The sequence below is a fragment of the Otolemur garnettii genome, unplaced genomic scaffold, assembly GCF_000181295.1.
Source record: "Otolemur garnettii isolate 467f Iridium unplaced genomic scaffold, OtoGar3 scaffold00067, whole genome shotgun sequence".
NCBI classification, from domain to species: Eukaryota; Metazoa; Chordata; class Mammalia; order Primates; family Galagidae; genus Otolemur; species Otolemur garnettii.
The window spans coordinates 4,035,975-4,051,937 of record NW_003852462.1 but is presented as its reverse complement, the minus strand read 5'-3'; the positions used below and the strand labels follow the sequence as shown (position 1 = coordinate 4,051,937).

Sequence of the window (15,963 nt, the reverse complement as noted above, 5' to 3'; positions counted from 1 at the left end):
GCACGGGTCCCCACTTCTCAGGACTCTTGTTTCACACTGAAAAATGTCTGCATAGAAAGGAGACTGAGGGACACTGAACCATGGCTCCCTTTTCTACTGGGAGTCTCTAGGCGCCCACAGGAGCCCTCAGTGTAGATCAGGGGTCCTCAAACTTTTTAAACAGGGGGCCAGTTCACTGTCCCTCAGACTGTTGGAGGGCCAGACTCTGGGTCCCGGGACGAGTCAGCTGCTCAGCAGGACAGGCAGCGGAGGCAAAAATACACCCAGCAGGCCAGATAAATGTCCTAGTCGGGCTGCATGTGGCCTGCGGGCCGTGTAGATGCTCCTGAAGGCAGCCATCCCCCAGTGCAGATGTGCTGCCCCCAAGGGGTGGCCTTGCCCACCAGGCCACTGTGAAGTCCCCAAGGCTTGTCAGTAGGTCCCCAGCACTCAGCTTAGGGCTTGGCACAGGGGGCCTTAACGGGACTGTCAATGTGTGTTTGCTGAATGAACCAGAAATTCCCAAAGAACTGGGACCCACCCCACAGTTTCCTCTGCCAAGAGTCCTTAGGGCAGAGGACTCTGGTCACTTGTGGGTCCTAAGCTCCGCCCATATTTGAGATCCACGCAGGAGGGCAGGCACCCTACTCCAGCTGATAGGCCTCCAGGCACAGGGTCAGGGAACCCAGCTTCAGACTTTGGGAGACAGACCCTGGCCCCATTGGAAACTGAATCTTCTATACCCAGGTCTTGTCAACCAGAGCCTTCTGGCCCAGTGTGCAGGGTGGGATGGAGTCCAGGGACAGGCTCAGGAGCAGAGTTGTTCAGGGTGCCGGTTTCAGGCACCTCTCAGAGCCTTCGATTCTGTAGTGCCCAGAGCATTGTGATCATGACCATCCTCTCCCAGCGTCTCCTGAGGCCATTAACATAAAGTACAAGGCAAAATGAACCCAGGCTTTTGGAAGTAAGGGCAGCAGTGCCCTGGGAGAAGTGGTTGGCATGGGGGAGCCCGATGGGGTTGGGGACGCCCTGATTCTCCTCTGGGTACTGGTTATTTTGTGAAAATGCATGGGCCTGTGCGTTTGCAATCCCTAGGTGAACTTTTCTGTCCGTATTTCTACTTCAATAAAGTTTTTGAACTATGAACCCAGAGAGATGAGAATAATAACCAAGTCCTTACAGGCTGGGCCAGCCCCCACGTCGTCACCTAAACTCTGTAACCTCGGCGACAGCGATTCTGAGCGAACGGAGGTGGGGATGGGGGGCTCTGCGGGGCGGGGGCGGGCCTGGGCTGCCTTCTCGTGGACAGGCGGCCCCCTTTCCACCTAGATGGCACCTCCCACACTGGGACAAATCTCAGCGTTTCTTTAAACACCTGAATGCCCCCCTCTGGGAGATGGAGACAATGTCGCTTGACCACATCAAACATTCTCGTGCGATGTCTCCTCTGCGGTGGCTGCCCAAGCGTGGGGAGCTGGGGCGGAGGGACAGCGCCTGGGTCACCCTGTCATTTTGCCCGGCCAGTCCCCGCGGCTCCCCGCCCTCGGAGGCGTGGTCCCATCCGGCTCCGCCCACCACCACCTGCCCCGCCTGCCTCCCGCCGCGAGGAGGGTCCGGCGCCGGGGCCTCCCCGCGCCCCCCGCCCGCCAGGCCCGGCGCCTGCTCTATGGGTGAGTGCGGCGGAGGCGCCACGGCCTCCACGCGGCAGCGGGGCGGGCAGGGTCCCGGGGGCAGGCCGGGGAGCGCGAGGGGCCTGCCGCCCCGTGTTCCGGGAGGGCCTGCGGGGTGGAGGCGGACACCAGACTGGGGACTCTAGGCCGCCGGGGCCAAAACGCCGCCCCCATGTCGGGGTGCTTTAGCAGCGCCCAGCTCTCTCCCCCGCACCCCTGCGCCCCTGCAGCGTGCTGGCTGATGGGGTAGCCTCTTAAACCCAGCTCGTCCCCTCCACTACTGTACCCTGGCTCCCAGGAGGAGGCAGCTCGAAAGGGGGCCAAATTCAGGGAGGGGGTCGGGGAGTGGGAAGGGTCTTGGGGGGAGTGTCTGTCCCTTAACAGAGTGATGTGGAGGGCAGTGTTGGGAGAGTATCTTGGACCCCTGGAGTCTCCCTCCCTCAATGGCCTTGCAGGGATCCCCCAGAAAGTCTGGGGCCCACAAGGTCACTGAGCAAGCCCCCCCCCAACTAGTGGGACAGAGGGAGGGAGCAGCTTATTTCCAAAGACGTTTTTCTCCCCGTGGAATCTGGATAATTTCCCTGGGGAACTGCAGCAAGAAAAGGGCTCTGCAAACAGATTCCCTGGGAGATAAATTGGCATTTAAAAGAGAAAGGGACACTGACCTCCTTTGAAGGGAGGATTGAGGAGACTGCCCCACCCTCCTCTGGTCAGGAGGCTGCAGGGGCCCAGGGGAGCCTGAGTGCCCCCTCACTGATACCCTTTGCTCCTCCTCTGCAGACGACCAGAGCCCAGCCGAAGAGGAGAAGGGACTGCACTGTCAGAACCCTGCCTGCATGGACAAGGGGCGGGCAGCCAAGGTAGGGAGGCTGGACAGCCTGGGGACACCTGGGGGCAAAGGGGACAGGGCTCTAACTACCCTCTCTAAGCCTCAGATATCCAAGGAGACTTGGCAAGGGTGCAAATGTCCAGGCAGAGTTCAGGGGCTGGATGGCTGCTTTAGGAGTCAGAGAGGCTGCCCCTGGCTCAGGAATAGCAGAGTGGGGTGACTTCTGCTTGATCAGGGGGGCCCCAAAGCCCTTTGCTGCACTGTGGTCCTTGCAGCTGTCCTGAGATGGAGCTGCAGCCCCATGTCCCAGAGGAGGAAGTTGTAGCTGAGCAGGGGGAAGGGGTCCCCTGAGGTGCCAAGGTGCTTATCTAGTGCCCAGCTGGTGCCCTGCCTGGGGCACCCCACTACTCTTCAGGCCTGGGCAAGAGTCTGGCACATTTTGGGACTTGCTGAGTGTAACTTCAAGCCTGGGGATAGTAAAGGGAAGAAGAGGCCAACTGGTCTTGAAGTGTCGGGGCGAGGGGGCAAGAAGAGGGCTAGCAATCCAAATACTGCTCAGGCACCTCTGCCTGTGACAAGCCTGGCTCTGTGCCACAAGCTCTTTGTGCCTTAAGCACTGCCTGAGGCAGCTCTTCAGGGAATGCATCATCACCTCGTTTTCCAGATGAAGATACCAAAAGTTCAGAGAGGTCGTGTGACTTGGCTAAGGCCCCACAGCTCATGAGAGATGAGCCAGGGTTTGAACCCAGCTTGGGCCCCTCCCAGCATGCATTTAGGTGGCAATAGTAACAACTGCTGCAACTTACGGTGTCAGGCCCAGGCGCTAAGGACTCACTGACTCCTTCCTTAGCCTTCGAAGAAGATGGGTCCTGTCCTTATTTCCACTTGTACAGGCTCAGAGAGGTGAGGTAGATCTGCCAATGACAGAGTGCTAGAATAAGTGGGAGAGCCGGGATTCAAACCCAGGTCCCAGGTCTGAGTAATGCCAAGGTGCATGTTCCTAATCGCTGTGTGGTGCAGCTCTGTCAGCTGTAAGAGATTTGCAATGCCGCCTCCTACCCCCCCAGCTTCCCTACCCCCACCTCCACCCAGATGCACACACATTCCCTCTGCACAGGAGGACCATGGTGAAAAGGAACATGGAGAACTGTTCTGGGGGCGGGGGAGGGGAGGGGGCGGCCTCTAGTTGCCGTGGTCACCGGGCAAGGGGGTGGCTATGATGTCAGAAACAATCTGCTGGCACGGATGGTGCCTGGCATCGGGCTCTGGTGTTGGCTGGTTGCCTCTTTCCCAGATGGGGGCTCTTTGCAAAGAATTGACCTTGGCTCCCCTAGTATACATCCTGCTAGGGGCCTGCAAAGCCCCTGAGGCCTCTGCCTGACCTAAGAGGGCAGCAAGGAAGGCCATGGCACACTGTCCCAACCTCTGCTCTGGGGAGCTGCCCCCAGGGCCAGCCCTCAAGCTACTGCAGGTGGGGCCAGAAGCAGGGGCAGGGGCAGGGGCAGAGTGCAAGGGCCCAGGCTGCATACATTTGAGGCCTGTGAGACTAGAGCTGGTCTCAGAGTACGTATGGGCCCTCTGCAGCCTGCAGACCCATGCTCTGGCCTGCTTGGAGCTCAGCACAGCTGACCTAGGCATCAGCAGCCAGAAGGTCACCAGCCTGGAGGGAGAGGATCTGGGTCCTGTCACTACTGGGATCCCCTTTGGGACAAACTACACAGACTCATTGCTGGGACAGAGAAGACCCAGGGACCCAAGGCAGGGGGGCCAGTCAAGGAGGACACCTTGGAGGAGGTGGTCTCTAACGGACATGAGAACACAGATGGGCAGAGCAAGGGTGGTCTAGGAAAGGAAACTGCCACACCCAGAATTGGGAGGCAGGGGTTGAGAGGAGGTGAGGGGGCTCAGGTTTGGTGAGAAAGGGGAACAAAGGACATCATTGTTCACAAGAATAATAGCCATTCCTGACCAAACATGTCTTTTTTTTTCAAGACAGGGTCTCACTCTGTCAGCTTTGGTAGAGTGCTGTGGCCTCATAGCTCACAGCAACCTCAACTCTTGGGCTCAAATGATTCTCTTGCCTCAGCCTCCTGAGTAACTGGGATTACAGGCACCTGCCATGATGCCCAGCTAGTGTTTTGTTTGTTTATTTATTTACTTATTTGGAGACAGAGTCTCAAGCTGTCGCCCTACGTAGAGTGTCATGGCATCATCATAGTTCATGGCAACCTCCAACTCTTGGGCTCAAGCAATTCTCTTGCCTCAGTTTTTCTATTTTTAGTAGAGATGGAGTCTCACTCTTGCTCAGGCTGCTCTAGAGCTCCTGAGCTCAAGTGATCCTCCCTCCTTGGCCTCCCAAGAGTTCTGGTGTTACAGGTGTGAACCACTGTGCCCGGCCCCAAACCTGTCTTTGAGCCAGCTTCATGCTTGTCTCAGTGAGCACTAATAAAAACCTCAGGAGAAAAACCTTTTTCTTAAAAAAAAGAAAAAGAAAAGAAAAAGAAAAGCCTTTTTCCTTTCTTTTCTTTTTGAGACAGTTTCAAGTTGTCACCCTGGGTATTATGCTGTGGTGTCACAGCTCACAGCAACCTCCAAATCTTGGGCGAAAGTGATTCTCTTGCCTCAGCCTCTCGAGTAGCTGGGACTACAGGCTCTTGCCACGATGCCTGGCTATTTTTTGTTGCAGTTCTGCCGGGGGTCAGGTTTGAACTCGCCACCCTCAGTATATGGGGCTGGTGCCCTACCCACTGAGCCACAGGTGCCGCCCAAGCCAAAATGCCTTTTTCTTATTACCATATGACATATAAGGAAACTGAGGCTCAGAGAGGTGGAGGAACTTGCAGGCATCACACAGCACAATGACAGAGCTTGGCTTGGAGTGAGGTTTCGCTTCTCAGGAGCCCCATTCTTTTTTTTTTTTTTTGAGACAGAATCTCACTATGTTGTTTTTGGTAGAGTGCCGTAGCATCTCAGCTCACAGCAACCTCTAACTCTTGGGCTTAAGCAATTCTCTTGCCTCTGCCTCCTGAGTAGCTAGGACTATAGGCGCCTGCCATAATGCCTGGCTATTTTTCTTTTTTTTTTTTTTTTGCAGTTTTTGGCTGGGGCTGGGTTTGAACCTGCCACCTCCAGCATATGGGACCAGCGCCCTAACCTTTTGAGCCACAGGCGCCGCCCTATTTTTCTTTTTGTTGCAGCTGTCGTTGTTTAGCTGGCCCGTGCTGGGTTTGAATCTGCCAGCTTCGGTGTGTGTGGCGGGCGCCGTAACCACTGTGCTTTGGGTGCTGAGCCAGGAGACCCATTCTTACTCTTCAGGATGTGACTAGCGTTTGGAGCAGATGACTTCATTCATTCATTCACCAACCAGCTTTGAGGATCTGTTGGTGCCAGGCCCAGTTCTAGGCCCTGGAGGTCTCCAGGGAATGAAGCAGATACCCTGCCGGAGCTGACGTCCTAGCTCTGCTGGGAGGAGAAGGGAAGGGTGAGGGCTTTGGTTGGTGAAACTTGTGCCCCAGGCTTCTGTGGGGAAGGGCTGTCTTCAAACAGGGCTGGACCCTTCAGCTTCTGGGCCCACCCTTGGTGTTTTGTTTGAGGCTCTTCCGGGTGCTGGGGCTTCTGAGATGAATCATAGCCCCTACCCCTACCTCCTCCTGGAATTCACACTAAGGGGAGAGAAAAACCAGGATGGGCTTCCTGGAGGAGGCCGCTGGAACCCTGAGGAATAAGGAGGTATTGAGGTAGAGGAGAACTCAGTGAGCAGGGGAAGCCGGGGGTCATGGGGAGAGGAAGGCAAGAGCACCCTGCATGTTCAGGTGAGGAGTCTGGACTGTATGCCATGGAGAGAGATGGTCCCTGCCCATCTCCAGGATGAAGATATGTGGAGTAGCCACACCTATGAGCTCCAGGATCACACCCACTCCTCCCCAGCTGTCTGACCCTGGGCAAGTCACTATACCTCTCTGAGCCTCAGTTTCCTCATCTGGAAAATGCAGCCACTAGAGTTTCAGTTAGGATTAAAAGAGGCCCCATAGGGTGGCACCTGTGTCTCAAAGGAATAAGGCACTGGCCCCATATGCCGGAGGTGGCGGGTTCAAACCCAGCCCTGGCCAAAAACTGCAAAAAAAAAAAAAAAAAAAAGGCCCCATATACAAAGTGCCTAGCACAGAGCTTGGCGTGACATAGGTGTCCCAGAGGATGCTAGCTCTGGTGCTGTCATTCATCTACTTGTAGGAGAGATAACAGTCACCCTTACGCTTTGGATGTGCCATCTGTACCCTCCCTGACATCTGAGACCTCCCCAGGTTCCATGCCAGATTCTGCCCACCTAACATGTATTTTATCTTGTTTATTTAATTTTATTATTTTGGATTTTTTTTTTTTTTGAAACAGAGTCTCACACTGTTGCCAAGAGTACAGTGCTGTGGTATCACAGCTCACAGCAACCTCAAACTCTTGGGTTTAGGTGATTCTCTTGCCTCCACCTCCCAAGCAGTTGGGAGCACAGGCACCCACCACAACACCCGGCTACTTTTTGTTGCAGTTGTCATTATTGTTTATCTGGCCCAGGCCAGTATGAACCTGCCAGCCTTGGTGTATGTGGCTGTATGTGGCTAGAACCCCATCTAGTCCTGCCTCTCCTTCCCATTTCCATTTCATAGGGCAGCCCGTGAGCAGCGGGGAGGTGAAATGGCTTGCCAAGGCAAAACGGGGGGTCAAAACTGTCCTCAAAGCCTCACATTGCTAAAGAGCGCTCAGGAGGAAAGGGGGATGTGAGGTTTTCCTCCAAGGGCTGGACAGGAAGGCGAGTTTTGATTCAGTATAGGACAGAGTTTCCAGCACTGGCCCTGTTCGCCTTATGACAGGTAGTTAGCACCCAGTTCCTAAATGTATTCAAGCAGAGGTAGAAAGGATGTGGAGAGGAGATCGTGGAGAGGAGGTTGGATCTGATGATCTCAGAGTTCCCCCGGCTTAACAATGGCCTGGGAGGTGGCAGGGATGAGTCAGGGTATGTGTGTATGGGGGGGTGTGTGTGGAGGGCGTTGCTAGATGAAGACCAGGAGGCTCAGGCAGAGAAGGGGTGGGTCTGATCCCAGTGGAGAAAGAAAAGGCAGGATGTAGTGAGTAATGGGAGCCAGAGTGAGCTATTCTCCTGGGGGTAAGAGGTGGGAGACCAGAGTGTCCTTGGGAATGGCCAGGTGGGGGATCTTTGAAGGTGACTAATCTGTGTCTGCAGCTGAAGAAAGGGGTAGACCTAGAGAAGCAATGCCAGTGGAACTCCTGGGTTTGGGCTAAGTAATTTTGGGGGGGAGCTGGTGAAGCCCTGGGGGCTGGTTAATCGAGGAGGGACAGAGAGGAGGAGCTGCCCTGGCATAGGCCCAGGCCTAGAAGTCAGTGCCTCGCCCTAGAAGTCAGTGACCCTAGGAGGCAGCTCCAGCTAGGACGAAGTGCTGGCAGTCCCTAGGTCCTGGCCTGGTGAAGGGCCAGAGGGAAGGAGGTGCAGAAAGCTTGAAAGTGCAGGAAGAGGCTGTCAGACCTGAACTCCAGGACTTCAGCCCCCTCTGATCTTGATCTTGGGAGATGTGCTTGGGGCAGCGTTACCCTCCTTCTCGGTGTGTGTGGGGGCTCCTGTATCCCCACTCAGTCCCTCCTCCTTAGTCCTGAGCGCCGAGTTATCTGAAACTCTAAACCACCAAACGGCGGAATGGCTCCCTCTTTCAGCCATGGCACCTGGGCCAGAAAAAAGAGGAGGCTTCAGAGGGAGGCGGGCACCACCGAGGTCCAATTCAGAATCCAGCTTTTTATAATGGAGCCGAAGCGACCCTGGCGGTTCCCGAGGCGGGTCAGCCCGCGGCTGAGGTTTCAGGGCAGCTTCCTGTCGTGGGCCTTACCCCCGCGTCCCATGGGCAAGACCCTGTCTTCCAGCCCTTGTTAAAGATCAGGGACTTTAACCTTTTCCCAGATCTGTAAAGAGCCGGCCCCTTGGGAACAGAAACGCCCCCTACCCACTTCCCCGAGCCTGGATTTTAGATTACCCCCACGCCATGGCCCAGCCTCCTGCTACTCCCCTGGCCGCGAGAGCCGCGCCGGACCCTTCTCCCTGGGACCCCTGGACTCCCTGGTCCCTGCCAGGTGGGACGAAGGTACTTACAGCCCCGCCCGCCCTGGTGGTAGCGCCCCCGCAGCTACCGTAATTCCCCTATGTGCGGCGCCTCCTGTCGGTGCGCAGTAGACTGGGCCCGCTCTGCAGCTCTGGTTCGTTTTGCCCCGCAAGTTCCCTGGGGCTTTCGCAGTCTTGGCCCACAGGGGAGGAGACCCTTGATTCTAGATGAGTCTCACACGGAAGCGGAGGCTGGCTTCGGATGGGGGTGGGTCAGAGCACCAGGACCCCTCTGAATTAATGAACCCCAAGTCGAGGTTCCCACGCAGTGCCAGTCCTGCGATGGTTATTGAGGGGCCTCACTGCCTCTGCCTCCATTTACCCGAGGGCAGGGAGATTCTGGAGGGGCCGTGGCGCCTCGGGTATTTGGGAGGTTGGGCGGACTCTGCCTCAACCCGGAGTAGGTCCCAGCAGAAGAGTCCTTTTGGGGCCGGCAGGGGGCGCCAGAGGCTGCGCCTCGGGCAGTCAGGGCGGACTGGGCACCGGTTGGGGGTCGGGTTGGCGGAGGACAGTCAGCCCGGGAAAGGCTCTGGCCTGCCTTAATGGAAGGCTGGGAAATAGAGGTCAAATTCCTTAGTAATCTTCCTCAGGTTTAGGGAGCTCTGGGGGTATTACTATTCCTCTGCTGCTTCGCCGAGGTCCAGGCACTCTGACCTAGCAGTCATCCCTTGATATAGTTCTAGAGACCCGGCCAGTTCCGTCTTTGCACAGATGGAGAGATTGAGGCCCAGTGGAGGAAGGGGAAAGGTAGGTAGGCTCCAGAACCAGGTCTTCTGAGACCCAAACATGTGCCCTCTTCCACCATTCCTTCCCAAGGAGGGTGGCACCAGGAAAGGGAGTACCCAGGGGCTCTACTCTATCCGATGCTGCAATGCTGTGGTCTGGGGCTCTAGGGTCATTTGTGCAGGGCATGGACAGGAGGTGAAGTTCATTGTGGTAGCCCTTCCCTCTCTCTAGCACTTCGTCCCAGCCTTGGGCATCCCAGCCAGGACCACTCCCTGGCTCCCAGGGCCTGTGCAGGGGCCTAACCTGGAGAGAGGTTCTCTGTACTTCTGCACAGGGTAGGGCCTTAGGACAGGCTCTGACTCCAGTTGGGCCTCAGAACCCAATGGACAAGGGGTGAGGCCCAGGCCTAGGGGAAGGGAGTAGCTGGGCGGGCCGGGTGGAGTGAGGAGAGCAGGCTGGCAGAGCTGCCCTGCCCTGGCTGGCCTGCCCACGCATGCAGCCTCCACCCCTGGTTTTCTAAGGTGGCAGGCGGGGCCTGTTGAGACCAAAAAGCTCCCAGGGCGGCCTAGCCCTGGTGGAGAACCCCTGGTAGGGGCCCTTCAGCCGGAGAGCCCCAATTCCAGGCCAGTCTCCTGTGGCTAGAGCATGGAGCTGGCCCCAGACCTGCATCCTTTCTTGGACAGGGACATCCTTCTTCCATCCAGACCAGGCTGGGGTTCCAACCTGTTGTGGGCCAGAGAGGTCTATGGGATCCCTGAGATGACTTCTTTTCTGGGGCTGGTGCTGAGGGAGAATGGGGGGGAGGTCTCTGTATTAGACTCCATTATTCATGAGCCTTAGCATCTGGTTTCTGGGTATCAGTTTCAACAAGCCGGCCCTGACTCATGAGCCTGGAGCTGGGGCTGGGCTGGGGAGGAGCCCCTCCTCAGGGAGTCAGGAGCCAAGACCTCTTGGGTTTGCTCCTGAGCTGTTTCAGGTCCCTGCTGTAGGGAAGGGGTGGAAACCCAGGAGTGGGCCCAGACGCCCTTCTACCCTGGTGCAGGGGCTGGAGGCTCCTTTCCTCTCCTCACTCTGTACTCTTGGTCCTGGGGGCAGCAGGGTCCTTGTCCTCAGGCAGCAGCATGACCCTGGGAAGCCCTGGCCCAGCCCCAGAGGTCCCCACTTGATGCAACCTGTTATCCCATGCCAGTGGGATCCCTCTAAGCTAGCTTTGGAATCTGTCCTGTGCCCAAGAAGGTGGTCCTCAAGGGCTTGCTGCCCAAACCAATACTTAGCTGGTCCCCATGTCCAGCCCCAACCCTGTGCCCAAGGCACAGGGGCAGTGGTCCAAAGCATAGGCCTCCATTTCCCAGTTACCAGCTGGTGACTCTGAGGCAAGTCACTTACTCTCTGCAGGCCTTAGTTTCTCCCTCTGTTAAATGGGGAAAGTAACAATATCTCCTCCTTAGTGACTTTGAGAAGAATGAATGAGATTTGCTGCCCAGTTTGGAACAGGTGTGGCACTTGGGAATGCTTAGTGCAAAGAAAGTAGCTTCTGTCTGTGGGGCAGCAGTGGTGACAGGGATCCCAGAAAAGACAACCAGGATTTGAAGTGGAAACTCACCTGTCTGGGGCCAGTAGGCCGGAGGTCATGGATGTCAGGAGAGAAAACCTTTAAGGGATTTCCCTTCCTGCCTCAGACACCTTCCCTACCCCCTCCCTCCCTCATGGAGCATGAAGACTCTTCCTCCACTTTCAGTCAGCCATTCCTTGATCTAATCTATAGTGAGTGCACCTACTGTGTGTCGGCCTGGTCTAAGTGCTGAGAACACAGGGTAATCCAGACAGTCAAGTGCCCTGGCCTCTAGAGAGAACATCCTAGCAGAGAAGAATGATCATAAAATGTACAAGGGAATAAAGTAATTTCAGGAGGTAATAAATGCTAAAGAGGAAAAAAAAATAACTTAAAGGGAATGAGAATGGGAGCATGAGTGGCTATTTTTTTTGAGAGGAGGGGGAGGGCCACCATGGGGAGGCAACATTTAAGTTGAGGCTGATGCCGGCTGTTTGAAGACCAAGGGTGCATGGACTTTCAGACAGAGAGAGGAGGTGAAGGGCCTGAGCATGGTGGGTTGCAGGGAGGAAGGCAAGCCGGCAGTAGACTCCCCTGTGGACCACCATGCAGGACCAGCTAGGAGGTAAGGTGGGAGCCAGCCTTGGTGGGATTTTGTTCTAATCAAGACACGAAGTTGTAGTTTACAAAAATCTGGCTGTGGTGGGGACAGTGGATGACTTTCTAAAGCAGAGGTGTCCCCTGAAGCTCCCAGCCACTGATAAACCGCTGCCCCTCTCAAAGCCATCTCACAGACTCTTGTCCTCTGTCCCACTCTGCACTCTCTGACCTCATGGAACCATATATAGGAGGAGCTGTCTAGAGAAGACATCATGCCCCCTCAATCCCATGGGTACAGAGGAGTGTCCCAAGGAGGCCATTCCAGATCCCTAGAGTCGCAGGTCTGAGTTTCAGCCCTGCCTGTGGGCTTTATGTCTCTTTATGTCACTTTATGCCCTTCGGATGGATGAAGACCACACTGCCTGCCCTCCCTCCCTGGGAATGAACGTCAACACATTCAGACAATCCCAGACCTTTGGGGCCTGCACCCTCTTGCGCTGTGCTGAGCGCCCCCTGGCGGTAGGGACTCCGTCTGGAGCCGCGGGGAAAGCCGAGTTGGGCGCCGGGTTTTCCTGACGTCCCGCCTCACCCAAGCCCCGGGGGGCTGCCAGAAGACCGCCCCACCTCCCTCTCGACCGGCCTGCCTTCCTCCCATGGGCCCCCCCGGAGGGCACTGCGGCCCCACTGCCCCGCCTGCACTTCTGCTTGGGGTGTGGGAGCGGGGTCCCCGGGCTCTTGGGCGGGGTCTCTGGGGCTGTGGGTGGGGCTGAGACGGGTGCTGAGCGCCGGATTAGGGCGCCGCAGCTGGAGTCCAAGCGAAGAGGGGTGTCCCTGGATGGGGGCAGGGTCCGGGGACCCCAGGGGGATGTGTCTCTGTCCCGCCTCCCGACTCTGTGCCTGCATTCATAGGGCTCCCTCGGGGGTCTCTGGAAGGGAGGGCGGGACCTCCGGCGTCCGCGTTGGGGGCGGGATAGGCCCTAGAGCAGAGCCGGCGCCCCCGGGGCCGGGCGGGCGGAGCGGCCGCCAGCCTGCGTGGGGGGGGCTGTCCCCGGCCCGGCCCTGCCCTCCGGGGTCCCCGCGCGCTCGGCCGGGGGCGGGCGCGGCCGCACAATGCCAGGAAGCGGGGCTCCGCGCTTTGTCCGGCTGGCGGCACAGATCGCTGCTTCCTTCGGCCGCCATGGGGACAGGCCTCGGCGTCTCTGGGCGCCGGGCGGCCTCCAGGCCTGGTCCCGGGCTGCCCTCCCGGGACCCTGAGCCCTACTGGGCAGGGGGTCGTTCCCGCCACGGTGAAGGCCAGGTACGGGGGCGTGGACTGGGCCCTGAGCGAGGACGAGGGGGAGGGGTGCGCGTGTCTGTGGGCCCCTGGGTCCCTGGGAGGGGGGCTGGGGACTGGGGCCCTGAGTGACTGAGCCCCCTACCTGGGCTGCACACATTGGGGGCGGGGCCCTGGGTTGTGCCCCAACCCCACCCGAGTGACCCAAGAAGCTGGCCTGCGGAGATGCCCCCGCCACCCTCTGGCCCTTTGTGTCTGAGGCTGCCTCCGGACGCACCTGTAGGTCCCAGGCCCTACACTGGGGCCACCCCTCCTCCTTTCCTTCCTCAGCCCTGGCCCTGCCCACACCCCTCCACCTACCACAGTGGCCTCTGTTTCTCCTTCTGCCTCTGGCCCCAGCCCTGTGTGAGGGAAGACTGGCTCCAGTACCCCCAACCACGTGGGGGTGACCTTTATCATATCCCCAAAGGGGCCACCACTATGTTCTTTGGCAAACTGCTGTTTTTGAAGCTGCAGTGTGACCAGGCCCTCCCCAGGAGGTGGGCTCTCCCCTCCCTTGGGTTGAGGCCTGGGAATGACCCCAACCCTGCTGCCCTCAGAAGTTGGATGTGGTTGGCAGGCAGGAAGGCAGGAGAGGGGACACATGGGTCTGAGAAGGGGCCCAGGAGTCTGGCTTTGGGAATGGGCCTCCCTGCCTTAGTGCTGGAGAGCCCCCTGCCCCTGGAGGGAGCTGGGGAGAATCTGTGGCTTGGAGTGGGGCTCTGCCCACCCCAGCCTCAGCTCTTGGTTGGGCTTATGGTTCTCCCAGGGGGGTTCAGGAATGTCATCCTCAGCCAGGCCTGCTCAGTTAAGTCTGGAAACACCTCATGCAGATCCCAGACCTGACCCATGGGCCCTTGTGACCTTGAGCCCAGAACTGCTGAGAGTGCAAGGTGCTTAGTTGTAGTAGTGACAGCAGGCCTGGAGGTGGTGAGCACCAAAGCTGGTCACAGTTCTGGGAAATCAAACTCCAGAGTCTCTGAGGGGAGCCTGCTGCCTCCTGGGGTTGGGGCTCGGGACAAGTGCTTCATGTTTGTTGACTACTGAGTTTGTCACTATGAGTGGATGTTGTGTGTGGACTCTGCTGTCTGGGTATTGTGCTGATTTAAAAAACAAGATGACGGCACAGAATCACAGACTTGAACTAGAAATGTCCTAGAGACCCTCCTCCCCAGGACCCCCTACCTATTGAGAGGCCAGGACATCAGTGGCCCACCTCACACTGGCTCAGGAAAGCTCTCAAGGGGGAAACCTAGGTAAGGTTGCTGGCTAGCTATGTGGCTCTTGGTAGAGTGCCATGGCGTCACAGCTCACAGCAACCTCAAACTCTTAGGCTTAAGTGATTCTCTTGCCTCAGCCTCCTGAGTAGCTGGGACTAAGGGTGCCCACCACAATGCCTGGCTATTTTTTGTTGCAGTTGTCATTGTTGTTTAGCTGGCCCAGGCTGGGTTTGAATCTGCCACCCTGGGTATAAGTGACCAGCACCCTACCCACTGAGCTACGGGTGTTGCTGAGACTCCCATTTAAAAAAAAAAAGAAAAAAAGAGAATCCAAGCAGACAGTTGGGAAGCTTGGTCTGGGGTCCCGGGAGAGGTCCCAACTGAGATTTAACTTTGGGACCCCTCTGCATGGAGACAGTGTTTCAAGTCAGGAGACTAGAGAGTAAATAGAGAAAAAAATGAGAAGCTGTGCGGGACAGAGAAATGAACCAGAAGCAGCAGAGGGGGCTTGGCGCCTATAGCACAGTGGTTATGGTACTAGCCACAGACACCAAGGCTTGCCTGTTGGAGCCTAGCCCGGGCCTGCTAAACAATGACAATTGCAACAAAGAATAGCCAGGTGTTGTGGTGGGTGCCTATAGTCCCAGCTACTTGGGAGGCTGAGGCAAGAGAATTGCTTAAGCCCAAGAGTTGGAGGTTGCTGTGAGCTGTGACACCAGAGCACTCTACCCAGGGCGACATAGTGAGACTGTCTCAAAGGAAAAAAAAAAAAGAGGTAGCTGAGGGGACAGAGAGGCCAGAGGTGGGCCAGGAGAGCTCGCGGTCCTGGGGACCACAGAGGAAGGCTGTTTTAAAGAGGGCCTTTGTGTCAAATGCTGAGTCCTGTGGGAACAGCCCACAGATGTGGCAACATGGAGGATACTGATGACCACAGATGAGTGAGTTTAGTGGATAGCGAGGGGCTGAACACCTGACAGAGGGTGTGAGAGGGAACAGGAGAGTCCCTTCTGGCAGCCATCAGATGAATCATTGATTCAGGCAGAAGTGGTGAAGGTATGCTGAAGCACTTGAGTGTGGGATCTGTGGGGAACAAGACATCTCTAAGTGTCACTGCACATAGTAATCATCACATGGAGATAAAGGGATTTTGTAAGGTACAGTGAGATTCCCAAATGATCCTGCGTCTTGGGCACAGTGACAAAAACACAAAGTCAGCTCTGTGGTGTCCCTGCCCAAATGCTCAGTTGGAAACTCTGAGGACGGCCAGACAAGGCCACACTGAGAGCCTTTGCGCTGGACTGCTGGGTTGGAGGCTTCAAAAGTGTCAGTGTCATAGAAGACCAAAAATAAAGGGAGAATTCAGCTCGACACCTATAGCACAGTGGTTATGATGCCAGCCACATAATACTAAGGCTGGTGGGTTTGAATCCAGCCCAGGCCTCCTAAACAACAATGACAACTGCAACAAAAAATAGCCAGGCGTTGTGGCGGGTGCCTGGAGTCCCAGATACTTGGGAGGCTGAGGCAAGAGAATCACTTAAGCCCAGGAGATTTTTTTTTTTTTTTTTTGAGGCAGAGTCTCAAGCTGTCACCCTGGGTAGAGTGCTGTGGGGTCATCACTCAAAGCAACTGTCAACTGGGGCTTAAGGGATCCTCTTGCCTCAGGTTTTCTATTTTTTTATTTTTAGTAGTTCTGGGCCGGGTTTTAACTCACCTTCCTCAATGTATGTGGCCGTCGCCCTGCTGACTGAGCTATAGGTGCAGCCAGCCCAAGAGTTTTTGAGGTTGCTGTGAACTGTGACAACATGGAACTCTACAGCAGGCGGCATAGTGAGACTCTGTCTCAAAAAAAAGGGGGGTGGTGGTGCCTGTGGCTCAAAAGGGTAGCGTGCTGGCCCCATATGCCAGAGGTGGCAGG

The 15,963-nt window shown here is 56.7% G+C and overlaps 1 protein-coding gene across 3 annotated transcripts in view; it reads left to right on the top strand.

The window, feature by feature from the left end:
- The window catches only part of PLEKHG5 (pleckstrin homology and RhoGEF domain containing G5), a 47,834-nt gene that overhangs the window by 19,272 nt on the left and 12,599 nt on the right, over positions 1–15,963 (top strand). For 2 of the 3 annotated variants that reach the window (XM_023515249.1, XM_023515250.1), the window contains exon 2: positions 2,430–2,509. In XM_023515249.1, coding sequence (XP_023371017.1) covers positions 2,430–2,509 — 80 coding nt within the window. Of the gene's footprint in view, positions 1–1,598; positions 1,650–2,429; positions 2,510–15,963 lie in introns of those variants that run through there. The other variant, XM_023515251.1, reaches the window with a different exon arrangement.